This window comes from Sphaerodactylus townsendi, linkage group LG05 (genome assembly GCF_021028975.2).
Source record: "Sphaerodactylus townsendi isolate TG3544 linkage group LG05, MPM_Stown_v2.3, whole genome shotgun sequence".
In the NCBI taxonomy this organism is placed as follows: domain Eukaryota; kingdom Metazoa; phylum Chordata; class Lepidosauria; order Squamata; family Sphaerodactylidae; genus Sphaerodactylus; species Sphaerodactylus townsendi.
The window spans coordinates 110,415,039-110,442,181 of NC_059429.1; the positions used below are offsets into that span (position 1 = coordinate 110,415,039).

The following is a 27,143-nucleotide window of genomic DNA, read 5'->3' on the forward strand; positions in this document are numbered from 1 at the left end:
TTACTTCCCCTTGATCAATGCTTAATCAATGCTTAATGGTGCTGAAATATGGATCAGGAGATTTATCCATTGATCTTATGGTCTGATGGGTTATTTTAAGTGTTTTAGCTAATTCATGTAAGCCACCCTGAGCCCATTTGGAGAAGGGCAGTCTATAAGTTGAACAATAAATAAATAAAAAGGCTCAGAGGATTCATTTGCTGAAGAAACTGAAGCTTCGCATAAAAGAAAGCAGCTTAAATCAATATAGACCTACTGAGAATCTAAGATAAGCATCTTAAGCAGCCCTGTTTACACTGATCCTCTGCAAAGTTTTCTGTAGGAGGATTCCTGCGAGAATGGGGCAGGCTTGCTTGGGTGCATAAAGAGCACTTGCACAAAACAAAAAAGCAGCGACTAAAAGAAAGGAAGCCGGCAGAGAATGCAAAGCTTTGAGCATGAGTGTTCTACTGAACAAAATGAAGAATATGAAGGGGATTCAGAGAATCCCTAATTATGTTATACAGTAGTTCAGTTACATTATCAGTGAAACATCTCATCCCTCGTATGCATAAATAAGAAATGCACTAGACTGGATGAAATATCACTGGCAGAACTTACGCACGAGTCCACATGAGCGTTTTTGGACACAGACAACCTGAGGCCCCTTTAACTGAAGAAAAGACAAAAGGCTTCATATAGTCCAGTCCAGGTTTTCTCACATTATTTCTACATGAAAGGCTTACGCTGAGAGGTACACCATTTTTGCATCTGTTATTGAAGGCAAGTGGAAAACAGAACAGCAGCATGTTCACCACCCAATTGGGACAGATGATGCAGCGAGCAAGCCATGGAAAAAGGAATATTGGAGGACAATTTATTCCCAGTCTCTGCGGATATCAAAATGCACACGTGAAAGAAGGCACTGCCATTAAAGCAAGTCTCTGCCCAATTCCACAGAAAACATTATTACTTTTGATGTTGATGTGTTGCAAAATACATTGTTGCACAAGGGCCTAGGTAACTACAGAGCTGAATGAAAGAATCAGGCAAGTTGACCTGACCAGAGAAAAGAGAAACTTTTGCATTCAATAGGTCCCAGGTTCAATCTTTGGTATCTCCAGTTCAAAGGACCAGGCAGGAGGTAATGTGAAAGATTTTGGCCTGAGACCCTGGACAGTTGCTGTCAGTCTGAGTAGACAATACTGACCTTAATGAAGAAGAAGAGGAGGAGGAGGAAAAGAAGAAGAGTTTGGATTTATATCCCGCCTTTCTCTCCTGTAGGAGACTCAAAGGGGCTTACAATCTCCTTGCCCTTCCCCCCTCACAACAAACACCCTGTGAGGTAAGTGGGGCTGAGAGAGCTCCGAGAAGCTGTGACTAGCCCAAGGTCACCCAGCTGGCGTGTGTGGGAGTGTACAGGCTAATTTGAATTCCCCAGATAAGCCTCCACAGCTCAGGCAGCAGAGCGGAGAATCAAACCCAGTTCCTCCAGATTAGATACACGAGCTCTTAACCTCCTACGCCACTGCTGAACTGATGGTCTGATTCAATATAAGGCGGCTTCAAGATGTAAATGCGTGTTTACGAACAATTTATATGTTCAGTGTCTTTCTGCAAATGAAGTACAAAAATAAGGAACCCAGACCTTTGCAGTTATCAACAATAGCTGCTTGTCTTCATGTCCACAATCTTCAGCAATCAAAATGATGGAGAACTATCCAAGAAATTAACATCATAGTATGTCCATGACTTCCATACACAGAAATCAACAGGGATCAAGTAGCAAAAAGGGGTCACATTTGACTCCCTAAAGTAGATATATTTCAACAGCTGGCAAGGAAATTCCTACAAATAGTTTGTTAAATGTTTGGATATTCCCTTGGGGTATTCTGTGTACAAGCAAGCACCACCTCTGCTTCTATAACCTAATGACTTCTGTAATCAATACATTTATCTTTTAAAGAAAAGCTGTATGAAGTGGGTCTTTATGTTTCCACTAGCTAAACAGGCCGTTGCTAGGCAGGCTACCATCCATCCTTCTTATTCCTTTCTTTAGCCTCTCTCTTTCATAGCCGATCCCGTCTTGATCTGGTCCTTCACATTCTCCGGGCTTCATCTAGTTCCTAACTTGATCTTTATCCACACGGCAGCTTCCAACACCACTACTGGTAAGGGAAAGTCCTTAAGACAGCACTGACTTTTTGCTTTCCATGCGAAAGTAAAGTTTAGTAGCCCCCTGCTCTCTCTCTTTTTCCTGTAAACCATTAGGTCCCTCTAACATCGGTGGGACCGGCCGTTTCCCCCTCTGGGAGGGGTTAAGTGTTGGACGCTACTTACTGTATATTTGAACACTGTATTTTAATGGGGTTTTAGTTACCATATGTTAATGATAATAGAGTTTATATTTCTATATATTTATATTTGTATTCTGATTACGGTTTCATTCTGCTCTATTTGTTATATTTCTTGGGTTGTGCACCGCCCTGAATAATAATAATAATAATAATAATAATAATAATAATAATAATAATAATAATAATAATAATAATAATAATAATAATAATAATAATAATAATAAGGGCATAGAGATGCCTAATGGAAAAACCATAAAGTGCAATCAACCTGAATCCTATAAATACCTGGGAATACTACAGCTGGACAACATCAAGCATGGACATGTGAAAAATGTGGTCAGCAGAGAATATGTCCAAAGGGTCAGAAAAATTTTGAAGAGCAAATTAAACGGCGGGAATACGATCAAGGCTATCAACACCTGGGCCATACCCGTCATCAGATACACTGCTGGAATTGTGAACTGGACGCAAGCAGAGCTGGATGATCTGGACAGAAAAACAAGAAAACTGATGACAATCCACTACTCATTACACCCGCGTAGTGATGTTGACAGACTTTACCTACCCAGAAAATCAGGAGGTAGAGGGCTTCTGCAAGTGAAACAAACGGTGGAAGAAGAGAAACATGCACTGGCAGATTATGTGAAAAAACAGTGAAGAACCAACATTGATGGAAGTCAACAGCAGAAAACTGCTCAAAGTGCAAAAGACAAAGAGTGAATACCGTAAAAATACACTGCAAAGCAGAAGAGAAAACTGGCAAAAGAAGGCTCTCCATGGACAGTTCCTAGAAAAAATTGAGGACAAAATTGACAAGGAAAAAACCTGGTTGTGGCTCACAAATGGAACTTTGAAAAAGGAGACTGAGAGCTTGATTCTTGCAGCCCAAGAACAAGCAATTCGAACAAACGCCATCAAAGCCAGAATTGAAAAGTCAACTACCGATCCCAAGTGCAGACTCTGCAAGGAAGCAGACGAAACAATAGATCACATACTTAGCTGCTGGAAGAAGATCGCGCAGACGGACTACAAGCAGAGGCATAATACCGTTGCTCAGATGATTCACTGGAACTTGTGCCACAACTACCATCTGCCTGTGACAAAGAACTGGTGGAATCACAAACCTGAAAAGGTCACTGAAAATGAACACGTAAAACTACTCTGGGACTTCCAAATTCAGACTGACAAAGTTTTGGAACACAATACTCCTGACCTCACGATTGTGGAAAAAAAGAAAGTGTGGATAGTTGATGTTGCAATTCCTGGTGACAGCAGGATTGATGAGAAGCAACTGGAAAAACTTACACGATACGAGGATTTAAGGATTGAACTACAAAGACTCTGGCACAAACCAGTACAGGTGGTCCCAGTGGTGATCGGCACACTGGGTGCAGTGCCTAAAGATCTTGAACGGCACTTAAAAACAATTGGCGCTGACAAAATCACCATATGTCAGCTGCAAAAGGCCACCCTACTCGGATCTGCACGCATTATTCGTCGATACATCACACAGTCCTAGATGCTTGGGAAGTGTCCGACGTGTGATGTAATACAAAATCCAGCATATTGATCTTGTTTGCTGTGTATAACTGTTTTATAATAATAATAGTTGAACGATTGTGGCAAAAAAGAGCAACAGTAATCCCACTAGTAGTCGGTGCTCTAGGAGGAATCCCAAGAAATCTTGAAAAACATCTGGAAAGCCTAAACTTGGACAGAACATCAGTCCACCTGCTGCAGAGAGCAGCACTTCTAGGAACTGCACATATTCTACGCAAATACCTCTAATATCCTAGGTCCTTGGGAAGGACTCGATATTCAGAGATGAATTCCAGACACTTGTGCTGTGTTGTTATGTGTATAATAATAATAATAATAATAATAATAATAATAATAATAATAATAATAATAATAATAATAATAATAATAATAATAATAATAATAAAAATTATAAACAATCAGGACTCAAATATTTCTCATTTTAGATCCATGCTCTCCAGACTATAAGCCCTTCCACACATGCAGAATTTTCAATCCACTTTCACAATTGATTACAAGTGGATTTTGAAATTCTGCACAGTAAAATGCAGCCGCAAAGAGCACTGAAAGTGGATTGAAAGTGAATTATTCTGCATGTGTGGAAGGGGCCTAGGTTCTGTACACTAAAAACTTATCAAAGGGACTTTGAGGAGATGAATAATGGCAGACAAATCCCCAAAAGATAGCTTGTTCCCCTGCATTACATAACTTCTCATTAACAGAGATTAACAGGCATGTTATGAGTATTAGAATAATAGCTATGCCAATACTCATGGTAAATTGAGATTTCATACAGTTTCCAAGCAAAGCTATCTGTTATGATGGAAGCAGGTGCTTCTGAATAGATATTTTTGCATGTACAACAGTGACACACACACACACACACACACACACACACACACATACACACACACACACACGGGCTCCTATTAAGAATCTTCTTGGACAAAGTGGTGAAGGAAAGCCAAAGGATTTGTTGGCCAGGGTGAAGGAAAATTCATGCGGCAACATGTTGCCAGAATGGGAATCGTGCAGGCTGTTGTTCTAGGCTGATCTGCTGCCCAACTTACAAAGTCCTTTGAATTTCAATCTCTGCAGCAAGAATTAGTTACACTGAAATGACCACCAACATTATCAGGACAACTCAAACTCAGCCACTAAAAGATACAAAAACCACAAGGCCCGTAACTTAAAGGGTTTCTATATTCTGAAAACACAGAAAATTCACAGGGTCGAAGGAAAAGAGATGCAAAGGCATGAACTGCTGACTGTGTTGGAATTCCTGTAAGTCTACAGCACAGATATTAATCTTTCAGAGGATTTGAAAAATGGAAGTCTTAGTACAAGCTTCTGCTTTTAATGCAACTTAATTATTTAGGCCAATTGCTAGCTTAAGAGACTTTGTGGGCTGAAATACGCAAAGGCATTCATAACAGTCCATGAGTTATATATATATTTAAAAATAAAAATGTTAAAAGAAGGAAGAAAGAAACCATTTTGCTCCAAACCACCAGCTTGAAGACAAGCTTCACACAACCGGAGGGATTTTTATACATCATAAATCAGGCTGAACATGAAGGTTCATGAGTGAGAGGGCACGTTTAAGATATATGTGAAAGGATTAGTTGATATGGTTGGTTGGGAGCAAGTGGCAATTTTCTTTAGAAGATTAAAAATGTCCCACCAAATCTAGCATGTGCACGCTGCCCTTTTGGCACCAAAATAAGGATGAGGATTAATGTGCTTGGTGAATGTACACATGCATGCAGAGGATTAGAGATACCCATGGAGATAATTTGCTATACAAGACTTCTGTGGGCAGGCAATAGGTGTACTGCTTTGCACATAATATATTTCTCACAAGGGTGGGGAAGGGCACAATGTGCATAAAGAATAAAAAGTGCTCAACCTTTCAGTTTGACACGCATCCTCCTCGGAGCTTATTTAGCTCGGACAAAAGATCAGGCTCAGCCTTAGATGCATGAGGATTTAGGGACAGCAACTAGACCACAAGATTCTCAGTCTCTTTTCTCTGCTCTCTTCTTTCCCAAGTTTTAGAATTGTATGTGATCCCCACCACCAGAGTTAAAGTGAACACAGAACTAATTTTCAAAACCCAGCCTTTAAGATGGATTGACAGTCACAAGTAATCTCAGGAGTGGGCAGAAGGAGACACTGGAAACTTACATATGAGGAAAAGAACACGGCAGCTCCATAAGCCCTCCTTTCAGTGGCAAGTCTCTTTGGCACCATTCAAAACTACTAAATAATGCAGAATTTGTGCAGGTGGAAGGCCTTCCACTTGTGCAATGTGACAAGCTCAGCTTTCCCCTCCCACAGCAGCCTACAAATTTCCCCCATCTTGCCCTCGACACAAAGGGGACCACCCCAGGAGCAGGATTTGGAGTGGAATGCCGCAGGAGGGGGCCCAAGAAAGTTGGATCCTATGAATTTTCCACCAATAGAAGGCACTTCCATCAGTGGATCAGAACTTTTCTGGCTCCCTGTTCTTACTGCATCCCATTGATCTCTCCACAAGGCTGCAGTTGGAGAACAGGGGATCCTCAGAAATGGCACGAGAGGCAAACTGGGGATCTGCAGCTGAAAGAGGCAATGGGTGGAAATTACCTCATCCCTTCTGCTACATGAAAATTTAGTCTGAATTCAACCTCATAAGCAGAAGTCCTTCTACCCACACCTAGAATCTATATAATGTGTTGAAATCAACCTTTGAAGAAAGTGAGCCACTTGCAAGATTGGCTCCCCAAAAGTGTCTTGTCTACTTTACAGGTGGCCAAACTGTGGTTCCAGCAGAACCAGGAGGTGCTACAGAACTGTCTGTGTCAGACTGAGATCTGCACTTCTGCCTTTCCTCCCCTGAGCACGCTCCTGGTTGAGTAACACATCAAATCACAGCAAAACCATGGAAGGCATGAAGGGAGTACAGCACATCTCAATGTAGTGCAAAAGCTTGTGAAGAAGTTGATGACACAACTTTTGCCCAGCATTCCCCATGCCCCAGAAGACTAATGCTTGTTCTGAAACTGTTGTCTGAGAGTTGTGGGACCAGTTCAACAACATGCAAAAGAGATTTGTGGGAGGGAGACGGGACAAGTGCAGATTTAACCCTCCTGTTTTTCACATCTCTTGTAGCACACTTGTCGAAGGCACTGCAACTTTTTTGCCATCAAGTCACAGCTGACCTATGGCGACCCCATGAGGTTTTCAATGCAAGAGACATTTGGATGTGCCATTGCCTGCCTCCACATCATGTTCCTGAACTCCTTGGAGGTCTCCCATCCAAATACTAGCCAGGATCGGGGCTGAGAGTGTGTGACTGGCCCAAGATCACCTAGCAAGCTTAGCGCGAGTGGGGATCTCACTGGGTGATCTTGGGCCAGGGTCAAAGCTTGTTGGGTGAAACAGGAGCATGCTCAGTGGAGGAAAGGCAGAAGGGCAGATCTCAATCTGACACAGCCAGTTCTCAAGCACTTCCTGGTTCTGCTGGAACCACAGTTTGGCCACCTGTGAAGTAGACAAGACACTTTTAGGGAGCCAAATCCAACACTTTAACCCTTAGTCTTACACCATGCGTGCTCTCTAACTACCAACAGTTAATGAAATATTTTATTTGTTTTACAAGATGTATACCCACATTTCTGCCTCACAGGGGCCCTCAAGGTGCAAACAGACTAAAACATATACAATAAAACCACATCTTAAAAACCATTAAACCCAACAGACATAACTGAAATAATGGAAAGCAGAGCTAAAATGCTACAAAAACATGAAAACAACAAATAAAATGTATTGGATACTTTCTACTATTGTTTTGTCAATCTTTGATTTAAACCTAAGAGGAGATGCCCTTACTGTACACCTCCTGTATGAAGGAGACAAATCTCTGCTTCTACATACACAGTAATTTACTATCAGATCCCGCAGCTCCAGGAAAAGCTCAGAGGCTGAGTCACAGAAACCGCAAGATGGGACTGCTATGGGACGTACCGTGGATGAGCACTTAGCAGGCCTGGAATTCTTGCTGAGATCTGCTGGGCTCAGAGAAGAGGGTGGCAGAATAAAATGAGGAGCAAGTAGATTAATGTGATGGCTTATTATCTTTTCACTGATTTGACATTTTCGCTCAAGTCACGTTTCATATTTTGCTTTCGTTTTCCTGCAGAGATGGCATTACTGGACTTGCGATAGATTTCTGAAAGTCTATCACAACACAGGAATTATAGTATCCGGATTAAAAAGATTTGTATGTTCACCATATGGTTTAAAGAACGCCGTCTACATGATTATGCAAATCAGACACGCACACTGAGAGCGGAGGCAGGAGAAACAAAGTGGAGAAAACCTTGCAGCTCCGCATTGGCGATATGAGAATTCACAAGTACCTCTGATGAATTGAAAAATTCTATCTAGCTCAACAACGCTAAAATCCCTGAAGAGGAGAAAGGTACTTCAGCACTTTCTCCCATAATGTTTGTCGGTAATGAGAAGTGATAAACATGAGAAAGGTGAAACTACCTCTACTAAATTCTACCCAAAGCAAATTATGAAAAATCCCACTGCATTCTGAAATACCACGAGAGAGCTAAACAGATTGCCCGCATAATGCATGGGGCTTTGTGTCTCCTGCACAGAAAAAATAAAGATTTGCACAATTCAAATCCTGCACTAAAAAACTCCCCCAGATTGTGTGCCCTACACAAATTGAACAAATATGTGTACTTCTTTTGCATAATTTATTCTGGATTTGTTCGTTATGTAGAAACAAAAAGAGCAACACAGGATTCTGCAGCCCTCTCTTCAGACGCTGGAAACCTTTTTCTGGCTCTTCTCTGGCTTCTGAGATTTCAGTAGGGATTGCCCAGAGAGGTCTGCCCAATCGTCTTCGTAGAGTAAAGGAATACACATTTTGATTTTTTTTTTAAATGAAAGACAAATACCTCAGGATGTTGCATTTTTCATTCAATGGAATCCTCCACTTTTTTTCATATTGCCACACACTCTTACCTTTACATGTATACAACTCTGTGTTTTCACAGATCACTCGGCCCAAATTTATATTGGCAATGTTTAGTCTTGGAGCATCAGCAACAGGGACTGTGGTTTAACTGTGGCTCTGCATGCTGCAAATCTCAGTTTAAAGATCTTGAGCAGCACAGGATGAAAAAGACCAGAATAGCGTAGCTCGTCAGAGCAGCCAATAGTGAGCTAAGTAGTCCAGTGGTTTGATATCAGTCAGCTCCATGAGAAATAAGGTTTGATATCAGTCAGCTCCATGAGAGATTTTAAATGAGCTAATGGAAATAAGAGTTAATTAGGTGCCCAAAGCACTCCTATGTACAATGACTAGGTTTACCAACAATTAACTCCTAGCCTTGCAAAGCAATATGCTTTGCTTGATTTATGCAAACATCTTGAATTCTGTGCACACATAATTGAAAGAGAAGAAATGTCAAGGTGTCTCAACTGCCTTGCTCTTCTAGAGCAAACAGCTACAAGCAATTCAATCTTTTTATTTAAGGACAGAGAACTCTGATGGTGTAATCTAATAAACCACAAAGAACAAGGTCTCTCTCTCTTCCCCTTCCTCCTGAAACTGAATTACAAGATAAGCAAAGGTCAATTTCTCAGGATCAGCAGAGAATATTCATTTCCCCTCCCCCCCCCCCAAGACATTTACTTCAGCCAAATACAATGCTTGAAACTGCTAAAAGAGCGGGAGAGACTTCCATAGTTCCAAAACTGTGTACTTTCTTCTTTTCAAATGATTATCCCCTTTCCAGATTTTAATGAGTAGTCCTTAGGAGTATGACAGAGTGATAAATCAACTTAGCGGGCTCTGAAGACTGTGTATATGTCCACTAGTTACATACACTAGTTACACACAAGAATTCTCTGTTAAAGTTGTGAACCCGTGTACAGATTTTCTTTCCTAGTGAAACTTAGAATTTAAGAGTTTTAGTGGTTTCTTTGCCACTAAAGGAGAAAGTTGAACCCTGAGAAGGTCTCATCTAAGCCCAATCCTTTCTCCACCAATGGCTTAGTCTTCATTCCATCCTCAAAATAAATATTGCAGGGAGAAATGTGGGCTTTGAGAAAGGTGCCAAAGGAGAACAGAATTTGTATCTGCCTACATCTTCTAGATAGCGATCAGTGAATTCTAGTCTTCTGGTGATCACTCGCCCCAGAGGGCCATGGGGGGGGGGGTCAACTGACCTCAGATGCCCACCATTGGGTCACGTGGGAGCCTGCCGCAGGCCACCCCTCAGAAGTCTTGAAATCCCTGAAGGAGCAGCCTCTAAATCCTTGCTGCAAGGCGCCCCTTGGCAGCCTTTAAATCCCTGAAGAAGCAGTCCGGCAGGGCTGGGTGCCCCTTGGTCCGGCCCTGCCAGGCTGCTCCTTCAGCTGGTGTGGCCCCAGGCACCATTTCCCCCCAGTTCGCCGCTATCCCCATCCCCAAGGAAGTCCAGCTTGCCTCAACCAGGCCAGGGCCTTTTTGACTCTGGCTCCAGCCTGTTTGAGGAGACCAGCTGTGAGGCCTAATGCAGTTTCACAGGGCATGTAAGGAAGAGCTGTTCTGTCAGGTGTACAATTGAGGCAGCTACAGTTAACATCTAAGCCTCTTCCAATAACACTGACATCCCCCATTAACAACCACCAAAATTAAACCCTCGGTGTGGTGGGTTAGTAGTTGTTATGTTTTAATTAGATGTTTATTTGTATGTTATTACGGATGTTGTATGCTGTCCTGAGCCTGGAAAGGAGGGGTGGCATATTAAATAAATAAATATTGTGGTTGTAGGTTTTTTTTTTTAAAAAAAAGGTCAACTGGACTGCAACCAAGAACAAATGAAATGTTTGTAATCTAGAGAAACTTGCAGGGATGAAACAGTTAGATTCAAATTCAGTACCACCTTAGGGACCAGCAAGATTTCTGGTGCCTATGGTTTTTGAGGATCAAAGCTTCGCCTGACAAAGGGAGATTTGATGCTCGAAAATTTATACTCCAAAAATGTTCTTGGCCTCTAAGTTGCGACTGGACTTGAATCTAGCTGTTCCTACTGCAGACCAGCATGGCTAACCCCTGAAAAAAATCACACTGATTGAGCTGCTCCAGGATTTCTTCGCCAGTAAGGCTTGCAAAATCAACAAATTCCAGTGGTCTTAGGCAAACTACTGCAGCTGTATACAAGGATTCTTACCCTAATAGCTGACATACCCTAAATGATGGGAAATTGGGACAGGCTATTAATTCTTGGAGTTCAATGTATTGTCGAAGGCTTTCACGGCCAGAATCACTGGGGTGCTAATGTGGTTTCTGGGCTGTATTGCCGTGTTCTAGCAGCATTCTCTATTCAGACTCCTATCTGAATAGGAGTGGCCTGTCTTGACAGTGACTAATCAGCTCCTCACAAACACAGGATGACAATAGACTATAAACAATCAAAGGGAACAAAGGCCAAACTACTTCTATTCAGATGCCCTCACCTATTGACCTTGCTATCTCCACTGTTACTCACATGCTACACCTCACTTGCCAGGCCACTCCTATTCAGATGCCCTCACCTATTGACCTTTACTCACAGGTATATATACTCCACTTGCTTTCCTTTCCTACTATCAGATCCCCTGAAGATGCCAGTCACAGTTGCAGGCGAAACGTCAGGAGAGAATGCTGCTAGAACACAACTATACAGCCCGGAAACCACACAGCACCCCTATTCTTGGAGTTGCAAGTACCGGTATCTAGAAATTCCCTGTTCTTTTATTTGTTTTATATGGCTTCAGCCACATGTACTCAAGATAGTCACAGGGCTAAGATGGAAACTCCTTCGAATGCCTTGAAGTCAGATGGAGAATAAGCAAATATAGAGAAGATCAGGAAGCCCAATATGAATAATTGCTTAATGGAGCTTCTTCCTTGGGTCCAATAATTTTATCAGCTCCTTCCTGCCTACTTCCTGCAGACTTTCCTTTTTTTCCTGTTTTTAGGAAGGGGTCCTTCTATACTTTTGCCTCCTGTGGCTATATAGGCAAAGTGGTAGATTGACTTTGGTGTGAGTCCAGTGGTGGGATTCAGCAGGTTCGCACCACTCTGGCAGAACTGGTTGTTAAAATGGTGCTTGTAAACAACCAGTTGTTAAATTATTTGAATCCCACCACCAGAATCAGTTGTTGAATTATTTGAATCCCACCACTGGTGTGATCCATCTGACCAATGTCCTTCTCACTGGGGCCATTTGTATTTCTATGGAACTGGATACTTGACAGGCAAGTAATTTCCACTCCTCTTTCTGTTACTCCTTCCATTCAGCAAAGGCATGGATATCCTTTAAGTCTGTGCAGAGCACAAACCCAATTATAACTTTGACACAGGCCATGAAATCATGGTGGAGCTGACTTTACATTGCTCATTTGCTCTCCTGTTGTATATAAAACCTCAAGAGCACCTCAAGCATTAAATCTGAATAAAAACATACAAAATATTTTAGCAAGTAATTACATCATTTTCTTTTTTTCAAAATAGGCTGCATAGTATATTGTCTTCCTCAGTACTACTTGTAGTTCAAGATTAACAAGGTACTGTGGATAGTCTTGGAATACCCAGATTCAAATCTGCATTCAGCCACAAAGAAGAAGGTCAAGTGAGATGAAGTTATTAGTACAAAGTTTCAACTCTGAAAGTTACACAGTATCGACATGACACTGATAATGACACCATTTAATTGGAGCCAGTGCTTGCTGGTGTCGTGTCAGAGACCACAGAAGCCAGACTTGGAACCAGATTTCTCAGGCTTTAGCTAGGACTGTTTTTCAATACCTCACAAGCAGCAAGGTGAATCTTTGCCCTCTCCTTCCAATTCCTTGCCATTCTCTCACTCTCTCTCTCTCATTAGCCTCAAAAAGTCAAGAGCATATACAGAATTAATAACCCATTGGGCTGAATGCATGGTGAATGTTAGCTCAGTTCAACTAATTTATCCCTACAAATGGAGAGTAGAGAAAGTTTTAAGTACCACCCTCTTTAAGAATCAGCAGGATTAAAATCAAAATAGTTTATACTATTTTGGGGGGGGGGACGTCTTATATATCAAATGAATTACAGCACACTCAAAGCATGGCTTTAGTGAAAACACTACGGACAGAAACTTTACAAATCAAATTGGTGTCAGTTCATTATTGGTCTTCTGTGCAATCCCACCCTGGGACTGTGCATGAGCAGGTCAAGGCACAGTGAAGATCTCAACCTCTAACATTAGAGGGCGCTCTAACGGCCATTGGTCACATGCATGCTTGCCTCCCAATGGGACAAGCCCAACAGCCTAACACCCTCTCCCTCAGTTCCTTCTTCTGAGGGAGTTTCATTCAAGTTACGCTCAAGGCGATTTCCTCCTTATGGAAGCTCCTTCTGGAAAAGGAAAACTTATGAATGATGGATTCAACTTATGAAGTGGGACTTCTATGCCCAGTGAGGGGGGGAAATCATTTTCTGTGGCAGATATTAAAAACAATTCAAGCTCCAAGGTATCTGTCTGTTTCCAATTTCAAATATTGGCAGAAAGAATTGTCTCAATCCAAAGTGATGTGTTCCCATTGCGAGTTACAATGGAATTCAGAGCTCATAAGATTCGCAATGTCACATGAGAAATCTGATGCATATCAGAATATGAAGATATGAATCTGCAGAGGAAGACTGCCATAGTATTTTTAAAAATCCCTCTGCATGGAATGGGGATTTTATACAGAACTTGTTGTGCCGCTGCCACACTCATCGAAGACTATGATGTCCTTGGCAGGGAAGAAACCTTGACCTAGGAATGCCTGACCTAGCAAAACATGACCTAAGAACTTTGGAGATGCCGGCCGCTGATGGCGCTCCTTCCTCCCTTTTTATCATCTGTGGCCCTTTTCCATCTTGGGCCTTCCGTTCCCTCTTAAGAGGGTTTTTTTAGATGACTGGACGCTGTATTTTTTACATTTATATTTTACTTTATTTTGTATGCTGTATCTTAAATGGTTTTAATTCAATGCTTAGAGCCCTTATTTTATCTTATATTGTATTTAATTTATTGAGAGGGCTCCTTTTGCTTATTTTTGTCATTTATGTTATATTGAAATGTTGTACAACGCTCAGAGCCCTCTGGGGTGGGCGGTATAAAAATCAAACAAACAAACAAACCCAACAACAACAACAACAACAACAACAACAACAACAACAACAACAACAACAACAACAACAACAACAACAACAACAACAGAGAATGAACTGCAAGTTTGGCCAAGAAAGAAGCGTTTATTTGCTCCAGTTTTGCAGGACCTATAAGACAGAACCGTTCCACCAGGTCTATGTCATTGAGGGCAGCAACAGGTTCCAACTTGACTGGCCTCCCTTTCCCTGCCCCCTTTTCCCTTGTCTTTTGTTGTTTTCGTCCTTTTATGTTCACTTATTCCTTCCCAGTTGGATTCCACCTATTAATTAGGGGGTAGGGACATGATGATGTAAATGTATTTGATATGAGTGATTGGTTTTATTGTTATATGTTGGAATTGTTGTCAACCACCCTGTTCCCGTTGATTGGGAAGGGTGGCCTATAAATCCAACAAACAAACTTAGTGATTTGGGTGCTGTGTGGTTTCCGGGCTGTATGGCCGTGTTCTAGCAGCATTCTCTCCTGACGTTTCGCCTGCATCTGTGGCTGGCATCTTCAGAGGAACTGATGTTGGGAAAGATGCCAGCCACAGATGCAGGCGAAACGTCAGGAGAGAATGCTGCTAGAACATGGCCATACAGCCTGGAAACCACACAGCACCCAAGTGATTCTGGCCGTGAAAGACTTCGACAAAACTTAGTGATACTGATTTTCTTGCTCTCATGGTTGCAAAGATAGTTTTAAAAGGGTATGGAACACACAGCAAAATCTCAGATTCTTCGGTGGCTGCATAGGAGCTCTGCTGGCAGGGTGCTGTTCCCTTGAGTTTAGTAAAAGCAGAACAAAACCATACAGATGCAGTAATTACTTGCAATTTGTACCTATATGTTGCAGAAATCTGCTCTGCTTTGCTAAGAATTGCACATACTTTCATCTTGAAGTACAAACATCCTCATCTGTGCAGGATAATAAAGCCTTGGGCAGTGGTACACACTCCATGGCTCAAGGAGGGCCACATCTGCAGATAGCAGCAAGCAAAAAAAGTCACACTTCTTTACATACTGGCATGAGTCCTACACCTCAGAGAGGTCTGAAGACCACCCATTCCTCTGATGGTGGCTACATCACAGTAGGGACCACCTGCCAACCACAAGCCCCACCTGGTGAGGCCCTTGTGAACTTTTCTCAGATATGGGGCAGATGCCACACTGGGGAACAGCGCTTTGAAGAGTCAGAGGTGGCATGTCAAAGAGTCACATTGAGTGAATATCACTGGCCTAGAGGAAGTAAAAAGCAGCCAGTGACCTGAACAATTGAAACCAATGAACAGCCCAATGGAAATGAATCCAATTCCACATTCTAAATTTCTTCACAGCATATTTTCATGTTTCCTTTTTGTTCTGAATTTAAAAAATTGCAAGAGTGAGTCTAATGCTAGTGTTGAGAATTCACTCTGTTACATGCTGCTTCCATTATTACGCAATTTCCCCTAAAGACAAGCATCTTCATTATTAATCCAGAATATTAATCCAGAATAAAAAACCCTGCCATAGCTAAAACAGGATAATCTAACATTAACTGCAGCTGGCAGATCAATCCATTCAACACTAGTGTCAAATATTAAGCTACTCAGTTACTTATGAATATAAGGAAATATACTAAAAGAATGAATAAATCATGATCTTGGAAGGGCAGAAGGTTTGCAAAAATATTACCATGAAGCTATACCTTCTCTTCTTACAATCTGCCAACGGAAAATATGGAGAAACATTTGAAAAGAGAAATCCCTTCAGATTGAGTTAAAGTGCAGAATGCTAGTCATAAAACATTCAGTGCACCAAAGGAAAGCTTCATTTTAATGGATACTTTTTTTAACCTAGGAAATAAAACACCTGAAGACTGACAGCAGCAGAATTAGTGATACAATCCCATTGCACAAAGGCTGAAAAACAACAGAAGGCACACAGAGTTACTTACTTTTACCACAAGCTCTCCAGCAGAGAAACATGCCTATAGTTATGCCTGCATACTTCAAAATTAAACCTCCAATATAATCTACTGCTTCTCCAAAGAAACTAAGAATAAACGAACTGCCATGCTAGGTGAAACCAAACATCCATCCAAACCTAGTGCTCTCTGTCACAAAACAACCAATCACATCTTCCCCTTGTCTATCTATGACAATACCCATTTCCACCTGCAATTTCTACCATGTTTCTCCAAAAATAAGACAGTGTCTTATATTAATTTTGCTCCCAAAGATGTGCTATGTCTTATTTTCAGGGGATGTCTTATTTTTCCGCTCCACAGCTGCATGCTCTGGTGTTCTGTTCGATGGGCATGCTTCCAAACAAAAACTTTGCTACGTCTTACTTTTGGGGGATGTTTTATATTTAGCACTTCAGCAAAACCTCTACTACGTCTTATTCTCAGGGGATGTCTTATTTTTGGAGAAACAGGGTAGTAACTAGCCCACGTGGGTTTCACAGCCCCAAGAATCAGCTTTCTTGGGTCAACAGATCTGCTAGAGCAGGGGTCTGCAACCTGTGGCTCTCCAGATGTTCATGGACTACAAATCCCATCAGCCCCTGATGGGAATTGTGAATCCGTGAACTCCTGGAGAAACCATTGCAGACCTGGGCTGCACTAGAAAAATGGGGAAGGTGGGGAACATTCGAGACTACTCACACCTTCCACTGACAGATCATAGGATCTGATCTATGGTTTAAGTTTTGCAGCAACCGCTACAGGGTTCATAATTCTTTATGACAACTCGCCCCCTTCCCGATACTAGAAAAATTAGATTGCAAGCTCTTCTGTTTTGACTGATATGTTGATCTGATATGTTTTATTGCAACTCACACTGAGTCTGACCTATGGAGAAACTGCTAGTAAGTAAAGAAGGGCCATAAATCACTCCCCTGCATTCAAATGAAATTAATTATATACACCAACTTAAACTGAGCTGCCGGGGGATGTGGCGAGCTATAAGAGGTCCACTGCCATCATGATGGCAGAAGTAAAGCACTGTTGTTTCTAATAATTGAAAGGCAACAGCCAAAGACCTGGTCACGTGACTCTCTCCATTTTTGAGGATTCTCACATTTTCACCGATCTTTATGCAGTGACTATTTTCCTGAGTGCTTTGAATGTCTCAATAGGCAATTAGGATATAAATCTAATAAATAAAATGTATGCTACTTGATTTGGGATGGGATGGGGATATTGATGAAATCAACTTCCAATAAGGCCAGAAAGAAAGCACTGAAGGAATAAGTGATTACCTTTAGCTCACTAATATGCAACATAACATCAGTGTTCAGTGGAGAGAAAAATAAGCTATAAGGAGGAGAGGCACATATGGAGATACCAACCTGTTCATAAGACAAATGAGACTCGCACAAAGACTTGGAACTCATCAGACACAGTAGTCATTGTAAAGCAGAGCGTGTTTTCATTGATCAATAAGAAATAAATCACTTGACCCCTAGCAGTTCCTGACTATATATCATTTCCAAGAGGGTAATAGATATTTCCTCTGTACTACTGGTGAGACTATTAGCATTCTCCTGAGTGGGTTATGAAAGAGTCACCATGTAAAACATCAGAAAGTTTGTGGTGGGGGAAATGAAGGTGCAGAAAGTTCTTCCTAAAGCTTTGTCAAACTCCCACTGCATACCAGGAAAGTGCTGGTAAATGAGTACTGGTTATAGTGGAAATAAAACTTGATTAATTTAGCTGACAAAGCACATTAGGGAAAAGTACTTCAATTTTATATGCAGAAAGTTCCCAGAGCAAAATGAAAAAACTGATTTTGCTTTTCACATCCTTCATCCTTGAGCTCCCTGAAAATTCAGAGCAGAATGTGAAAAGTACTTGTCTTGAATTAAACACAAGCAAAAATTATTTCTAAAAATGATAACTTCTGGTGCTGAAATGTGCACAGAAATATTCCCTCTGCTTCCAAACTCAGATGAATGAACACTTTAATTTCTCAGTTTTGCATTTGAGAACAGAGGAGCGCACTCTTTACATGCACTGAATGTTATTTTGTGAATATATACACAGAAGGTTGGCCAATTCAGTTCAGAACATCACTAGCTGCGTGAAAGGCATGCAAACTTCGGATATTACTTTGCCACGCTGCATTAAAAAATTAGAGAAAATACCAAGCTTTCTTCTCTACTCATATTAGGGGAAACCATTTATTTTGATTTGCAAAGGTATTCTCAGAAGTAGAGATACTTAAGAGGGTATTACAGCAAACCAAGGAATATTATTGGCAGAAACAAAGAGCGGTTTTATTTTTATGTGAGATGGAATCTCTGCAAACAACAGCTCAAAGTAGGAAAACAAGAGAACTGCCACACTGAAACTCAAGGAAAATCCAAACAAAGCATTAAATTAATCTCTGGAATTTTATTGTGTTTGCACAAAGGGGCAACAGGAGTAATAGCTGGAATCACTGGAATTTATTTGCACTTGCACCTATACCACAGAGTGGTTTGGATCCACTGCAGCATTTCTACAAAGGGGATTGATCTGACCACCATGATATGTACTATACTAAGCCCTAATAGTTCTTCTGAACTACAACACAGTACATTGTTTGAGGGCCAGAACATGACAGTATAGGCCGGGAATCTTGGTTTTAAAAAAAATAAAAATAAACACTCTCACCCAGTATTATTTACTGAAGGGAATGATGCATTGAAAAAGCACAAGGACAAGTATATCCCAGACGGGCATCAAAATATGCAAAGACAAGGGGGGATACTATTCATCACTGAAGAAGCCCCTGAAAAGAGGTGACTCTTTTCATTATATTCTACAGCATAAGGTACACAGTTGTTGGATAATGGAAAGGCGTCCTTAGAACATCTCAAGCCATCCTCTCATTTATAAAGGACAACAAATTCTGCTATTTTTCTAAAGCTATATAAGAAAGGAGTGCTTAAAATTAGCCATCTGGTATGCTTGTTGAAAGACTGCCAAGTAAACAGAAGGAAGTAGGGACCTGGAACAAAATACTGGACTGCTTTTAGCTTGGCCAAGGATGACCACAAAGGTGTTTCCATCTTTTCAGCCATCCTTAGGGAATGCAGGTGGCTTCTTGAGCAGACACAGAAGTCATTCTTCAACCTTCAACGGCAGCTCCAAATGGTCCGTCTGCAAGAGTTCTCAGGAGGAGGGAAAAGCCCACTTCTTCCCGTAATAACCCATGAAGTCAAGCAGAGGGATGAGGGGAGCTTTTTTGCCCCCTTACATTCCGCCCTCCACTATCCACCTTGATGCTTTCTCCTTCTCATGCTCATGACCATGCCCACCTGATCTTTCCTCTCAACTGAACCATCTGATTCCCTCTTGTCAAATCTCCTCACCCCACAGCGGCCTCTACGATCTACCACCACCACCCCCCGCCTTCCTTACTCCTTTCCCCCTACTCACATCCTTTCTGGTGGTCTACAGGGGAAGGTGGGCTTGAGTGGCTTCTCCAATGCTGTCAAGTCTCTGTGCCCCCCTCCCCCAGTAGTGACCGCCTCCATCTCTTGGACCTCTGGAGCTTTTGCAACTTTGAAAACCAGCAATATTCTGTGATATCAATATGTTACAACAGTAAATCTAATAAGGTCTCTGAATCCCCAGCTTTCATTAATTTTTTTTAAAAAATCAAGGCTCAAGCCAATTCCATTGTGATGATATGCCTTTCCCCTTAGAGCTCCCCAAGGGAAGGGGCTAGACGCTTTAAAATTCAGAAAAACAATTACACAATATGTTACAGTATCTTGATAGAACAATATTCTGATACCAGAATAATTTTTAAAAATTAGAAATGCCCACAGTTGGTGGGAAGAACTGGTTGGTATGGGGTGTCAGGAAAAATGGCTGTCAACATGGGCAGGGCAATCCAATTTTTTCCACACACACAGTAGCCATCCGGGCATTTCTGAAATGTTCCCCCAAATTTCACAGCAAAATAGGTTTGAGAAAGATTTTTGAAAAGGCAAGGAAACCCTGGAAAGGGCACATATGCACCCCAATGCCATGGGGAAGGAGGAAAAACTGAGCCACCCAATGGCCTCTTGTCAGCTCTCCACACAATACACACACCCCGCCTCCCCACAGCAGCCTTGAACTAGGGCAGGTGACCTGTGAGGAAGTGGCCATCGTCAAACACCATTTCAGATAACAAAATCTGCACATGCGCAGACTACGCTTTTACAGCTAGGAGTGGTCAGACAAGAAGCTTTTAACTTTTCAGTTTGGGGGAAAACCTGGAGGTTACCACAGGTCTACACAAGCAGATATCTTAGTCTCCTGCGCTCCTCTCCCAGCAAACTTTTAAAATCTGCATGCTGGGGCCACTCGTCACTGTTAGATACAAAGCCAGTTATTCTCATCTTTTTCAATCCAAAGCCTCCAGTTCCAATACTGAGACATATGACAGACGCAAACATAGTCACGTTAGGAAAAAACACAATCCAATTAGGCATTAAGCAGCCTTCTCAGAGCAGACGTTACATAGCATTATTTATTTTTACGTTTACACAAACAGGCTCTGAATTTTAGGATAGGAGTTCAGCATTCAAAGCTAGAGCTCATTTCCATGACAATCTTAGATAAATCTTTGCTGAGTAACATTTTAACCTCCGGGTTTTGGGTGTGTTTTTTAGAACGGTCTCTCAACTGAGACACATAAATTAAAGTGGAAAAGGGACTTAATTAACTTAAGGATGTTTTTAAAAGATTAGCCCAACTCTTCATGTTGTAAAAATGAAGTTTCGATATATGGGGCTTCCAGACTGAGAGGCCAATAATGTATGAGAAGCACTTCAGAATAAAAAGGGCAGCATAATTTATTTAAATCTGCAACGCTACGTGACTAATTACATGCCCTGGTGCAATGGCATTCAAGCCTCTGCTATTGATACTCTAGCTCAGTGATGGCAAATGTTTTGGGCTCAGCGTGTCTAAAATTCGGAAAATGCCTAATTTGACCTTGCTGGTGTGCCCCTGCCCTCCGTAACAAAAGAGAAACCATTCTTCACATAGTCATTTATTTTTTTTAAATTGCAGTTTAATCAGATGTGATGATATGTATTATTTGAAGAAACATCATATAATCACAAGTATTTATTTATTTGTTTGTTTGTTTTCTATACCGCCCCATCCTCGAGGGGCTCTGAACTGTACACCATAAACCTGCCATAATACAGTCAAACAAGGGGAGCAAAGGTTAATTACATGGAAATAAATAACAGATTGTAAGGCTCCATCAATTCAAAAGGGGATGGAAAGGCAGACAATTACAGATTGTACAGCTCCATCAATTTAAATTACTAAATCCCTTTAAAAACAGTGGTTAATACAATAAGCTAAAAGGCGTCCAACAAAACCCATATTTAAAACCCTCCCCAGAAAGGGGGGGGAGAACGGTGAGTCCCCTTAATATAAAGGGACTCTGATATAAAAGGAGCAAGAGACTCAATGACTCAAAAATGACTCAAACTCGAATAGTTGCTGTTGAATGTTGGTGAACACCAGCGTGTCACATGAAACGTTGTGGCTATAACCACTGACACACGTCACAAGTTCGCCATTACTGCTCTAGATAATTCCAAATGCTGTTACACAACTGGTGTACTAAACAGTCTACAGAGTTTTGTACAAGTGTTTTATTGTGTCTCTGAATACAATCTACACTGGCAGTGTTTAATCTAGAACCGTACTAAGATTCAAGAACTCACAAGAACATCATGTGACATTAGAATCATGTGAGAAGAAGAAGAGGAGGAGGAGGAGGAGGAGTTTGGATTTATATCCCTCCTTTCTCTCCTGTAGGAGACTCAAAGGGGCTTACAATCTCCTTGCCCTTCCCCCCTCACAACAAACACCCTGTAGGTAAGTGGGGCTGAGAGAGCTCCGAGAAGCTGTGACTAGCCCAAGGTCACCCAGATGAATTCCCCAGATAAGCCTCCACAGCTCAGGTGGCAGAGCTGGGAATCAAACCCAGTTCCTACAGATTAGATACACGAGCTCTTAACCTCCTACGCCACTGCTGCTCCTAGGACACTTCACTGGTGTCAAAGCCAGGACCATGGGGAAGGCCAAAAGAACCAAAGACAGAATCATTAGGCACATCCCAGGACGGTGTACTTAGGTCAGGAACAAGCCAAGGAGGAATCTTATTTACCACTGAGTGAGCTCATGTTACTGTCCCACTGCTCTTCACACCATGCATGCAAAAAGGCAAGAGACATAGCACCTTGGCTCCCTAACCCAGCAGGTCCTTCTGAAAGGCAGACAAAAATACAGCAGCTCTACAGGTATTCACAACCCAGCAGGTAGGGCTCCTTGACCCATCTGAGTGTCCTGACCCAAGACAATTAACTTACACCAGATGCCGCACAAACATGTGAGAATCGTAACTGGTTATTGTATGGTTATTGTAACAATTGTTCAAATTAATGTCTTTATTTCTGCTTTCCAAAGACACCTCCTAATGAAGCATGAATTAAACAGCAAATGAAAGCAAGGGTTCATCTGCCCATGCATCTATCCCCAGCTTGCAAGCCCTCCCACAGCCCACATTCAGAACCCTGCACCAGGTGCACATCCTTGCCCTGACAGCACTGGCCATTCCATCCCCTTTTAAATCCTTCTATGCTAGTAGCCACTATCACAATTTAAGTTCCTTGATGAACCAAGTACTTCCTTCTGGTTCCTTCTGAATTTATGGCCCATCAACAATTGGATGCCCTAATTAGATCACAAAAGAAAGAAATTACAAAATAATATATGGGAAAAAATAGCAGGTAATTTAAAATTTGTAAAACAGATTTCATTCAGGCTAATAAGCCAGGAAAATGGCTGGTGGCTCAGATTAAAAAAGAGAAAGATTCCAGAATTATAAATAAAAAAAAGACCAGGAAGCCAAGTTGGAATTAATTATCTGGTTAAAACACAATGCGTGAATGTTATGTTTTTAACAGTTAAGCTTAGCTTAACTTTTTTCTTTTTCTTGGATTTTAGTTATTAATATTAATTTGTATTAAACTCTTCTTTCTTCTTTCTCTTATTCCTTCCTTGTCTTCCCTATCTCTCTTCTTTATTTAGGCTTTTGCGAGATTTTACAATTTTATATAAACTCTCTCACTCTTATCCCTTTCTTCCGCTTCCCTTAGCTTCCTTTTCCCAAACAGAGCCTCAAGACTTTTGGACCAATATAGAAAATATTGTGTGAATGGCATTCTAAGTTGTTTGCTACAGCTCTGTATAACACTTCTTTTAAATCTCCAATAAAAATATTTTAAAAGAAACAATTGGATGCCCTGACTTCAAGTAGAATGGAACAAGGAGAAAATCTTCCTATCTACTTTTTCTAATCTGTATTATTTGTCATGCTCGGTCATACGCTCCAGCCACCTTTATTTCCGAACTGATAAGCCCCAGTCACTTTAGCCTTTACTCATAGGAAAATTGTTCTAATTCACTCACCATCTTACTTTCCCTCTTCCAACATTTTCCAGCTTTTCCAGTTTTTTAGAGCAGTGTGCAGCATTTCAAATGAAGCCGCACCCTAAATCTATACAAGAGCATTACAATATTGGCATTTTATTTTCAATTACTTGCCTAAAAAAATCTTCACTATACAGTCTGCCTTTTTCTTCACTGATGCATGTTACGTTAACATTTTCCATTATAACCCCAAGATCTCTTTCCCTTTAAAATGCTAACGAAAAATACAAGTAGAAAGCATCTGGAGATCCCAAGCCAAGCATTTCCACATAATTCGGCTTCTGGACGGCTCCTTGAATATGAAAAGATGATGCCTCCTTCGCCCTGTTGAAGAAGCTCCAGCTACAAAGATGGAGAAAAGTCAAGATTCACTCCCTGCTTTGAGGAAGAACTAGTTTAGGCCAGGAGGAAATAAGCTCCAGAAAACACACAGGGGTGCCCCAAAGACCATGGGCACCACATTGGAGATCAATGATTTTACCTCTACACAAGGGGATCCATGCGGCTTCTTCAGCTTTTGAAGAACTGGACTTTCAAAAAATAAAACCTTCTCAGTTGTTAGGTATAGTTGGGTCAGTGGGTATTGCTGCTGTAAGATAGATTTGTGTGATTGCTGCTGTAAGGTAAGTTTTGTGGTGAGCAAGAGGATCATAGGGATCACTAAGGCAGGAGTTCTAGAAAAATACCAAAGAAGATTTACATACAGGTTGTTGTTGTTTTTTGAAGATCAATTCAGGAGCACAGGTCTCCACCAGGCAGTCAATAAGGCAATTTGGCTGAGGCATGTAAACTTAAGCTAGTTATGGCTTCAGATCATGACGGATTCCCTTTAATGCTTGCAATTACAACTGGGCTGTCACTGATCAGCTGCCAGGTTGTCTGTCTGTCTCTCCCTCCTTCCCCCTCCCACGTCCCCTCTCTCTCTCACACACACAGGATTCCACCCCCACACTAGCCTGCCCTATCCCAAGTGTCAGACTCAATGGTCACAGATCTGCTCACCACCAGAGACTGGACTCACAGCTAGGTACTCCATTCTCTCCTGGAGGTAGAGTAAAACTATTCCGTCTTGCTACCAGGCACAGCTGCCCTTTAAACTGTCTTTTGCTGAGGCAGACCCAAACAGGCTGCTGCTATGCTTCCCTCCAACATTCCATCTAGCCCTGGATGCTGGACTCAAACTCACAAAAGTTCAAGTGCAAAACAGCTGGCTGACTTCTGAGGGCAGGAGAAACTCCTGCTCATCACACCTACACACAAAGGGATCTTGGACTGAATCTATTTTGCTCCCCTCCTTGCCTGGGTGGCTATGCACAGCAGATGGTTATGTCAGATCATTGTGGGAGGCTTGTACAGGACTTCTGTATTGCTGCCCAGCCTTTTCTTCTTCTCCTACAAGCCCGGCCTACCCTTCTTTAACCAAAGGGGTTATGGGGGCAGCTGAATGGGATGTGCGAAATATACACAGGGCTCCCATTTGCTCCCCAAACGAAGCATGGTGCCTGTGTGTCCACTCACGCTAAAGAGAGAGCAGAGAGACCAAGTTCTAATATGTGTTACTGAAAACTCCCCTCCCCCGTTGCAACTGTATGGGAGGAGGGCAAGCTCCTTAAGCAGCTGTGTTCTAATTTGATTAATGTTTTATAAGCTTGTGAGATGTTTTCAAATTATGTCCCCGCAATAATCGGAATAAAAACATTTTTGCCTTCAATTTTGTACCTGCTTTATATTGAGAGACTTTTAGCCAAAAAAATTATTATCCCTGTATACAAGCATTCATAATATTTACAGAAAATTTATGGTTAATTATATTGGGGACAGATACCTGCAAAAGTATTAAGAGGGGAACAGCACATGTTTTCCAAGCACAGATAAAAAAAAAATTAAGAAAGCCATGAAAGCTGGAACAGTTTGTACCTGAGTTTATAAAGGGTATTTGACTACTAATCTATTGTCTCAGTATGAGCGAAGGGTCAGGAATCCAACAACTACTTTAATACAAAGGCTACACAAAATAAGCTCTACAACAACTAATAAATGGCCAAATTCAAGCATGCGTTACCATCTTTGGAGGTTTTTCAACAGAGGCTGGATGAACATATGTCGGGAGTGCTTTGTGTGTTCCTGCATTACAGGGGGTTGGACTTGATGGCCCTTGTGGTCTCTTCCAACTCTATGATTCTACGATACCATGACTTTATGAAACGTAACAAAGGGTTTGGAAATAAGAGCTTGAAAAAGCATAAAGCATGTTTTCAAACAGCTATCTGAAAGTGACACAAAACACTGTTTGCCAAGAAGACTATTTCATGCTTTCATCTTCCAGTTAATCCATGTGCTTGATGTGCTTCAGCAAAAATAGAGATGAGAAAGCAGAATTGCACAGTGCCCAACAGATGTTCACCACATACATAAAAATGCATCAGGGTTTTTTCCTTACTCAAATGCATTCTGTATTATAAATTAACATCACTGTGTGCACTTTAGTGTGGATATTATTAAGGGACTAGGCACACACTTTCATGAGAGACAACCCACAGTAAATAAGGATATGGACAGGTAGGCACAAAGGAGAAATTTCCATGATTGATTTTTATTACTGCACGCATACGGACGTGTTTTCCCCCTTCTGTCTAAAATGCTAATGAAAAATACAGTCAAGAATCCTTCTGCATTTAATCAGGCTACATTATGTCCCTTGAATTCTGTCAACACATGTTTTCAAACCACTTATCCAAGTATATATTAAAAAAGGAAGAGTGGCAGCAGCCCTGCTTAGGAAAATACAGCTCCCCTGTTCTGAAAGATAACGTACAGGGGTGAGATGTACAGCCCCATAAGAACAGATGTTCAAGAAGAATGTTATGCTCAATGTGATCGGACATGAATAAGGGGATCAACACTATCATCTTATTTTGATCAATAAGCATTAGCACTGATATCAATAGCAGAAGAGAAAATTTAAATTAACATTGATCCAGCAGCTTTTACAAGCCATTCAAGGGTCACGCAGGAGCCACATCAGAAGTTGAGGTTTTCCAAGGCTCAGTGCACATGTAAAGATGCCACCAAAATCATTAATACCACTCATTACTAGAACCTCGTCCTTTCCCCTCTGAGTTGGCAGTGTTTTTTTCCTGTCCAATTATCTTGTTTATCTTGACCACAAGCAGGACACAGTCAAAAGAAAGAGCCATGCCATTTATGAAGGGTTGGAAAGGGAGTCAAGGGGAATCTATACAAGAGAAATGAGTTGCACTAGACACCAGCTCATTAGAGTTTCAGCGCTCTTTTTTCTACACCCGCCAGAATGAGTTGTAAGCTAAAACTGTATTCATGTCTATCATTTGTATTGTTAATACAACCATGATCCAAAGCAATACTGAAAGAAAAGCTTGTACTTACAAATTCATAATCACCATCCAAAGGCACTCTCCATTCTGAGGAATGTCTCTCAGGCACCTGCCTTCCATAGTTGTTTCTCTGATTCTCCTTTTCTTTTTGTTCAAAATATTCAAGGAAAGACGGTCTAACAGACTCCATGGTTTCATCTCTCCCTACAAACACATTTTTAAAAATT

General features: G+C 41.4%; 1 protein-coding gene across 1 annotated transcript in view; it reads right to left on the minus strand.

The window, feature by feature from the left end:
• STK4 (serine/threonine kinase 4) overlaps positions 1–27,143 on the minus strand; it is an 83,806-nt gene that overhangs the window by 19,608 nt on the left and 37,055 nt on the right. Inside the window, exon 10 of the mRNA XM_048497605.1 lies at positions 26,969–27,120. Within this exon, the coding sequence (XP_048353562.1) occupies positions 26,969–27,120 (152 nt within the window). The remainder of the gene's footprint in view (positions 1–26,968; positions 27,121–27,143) is intronic.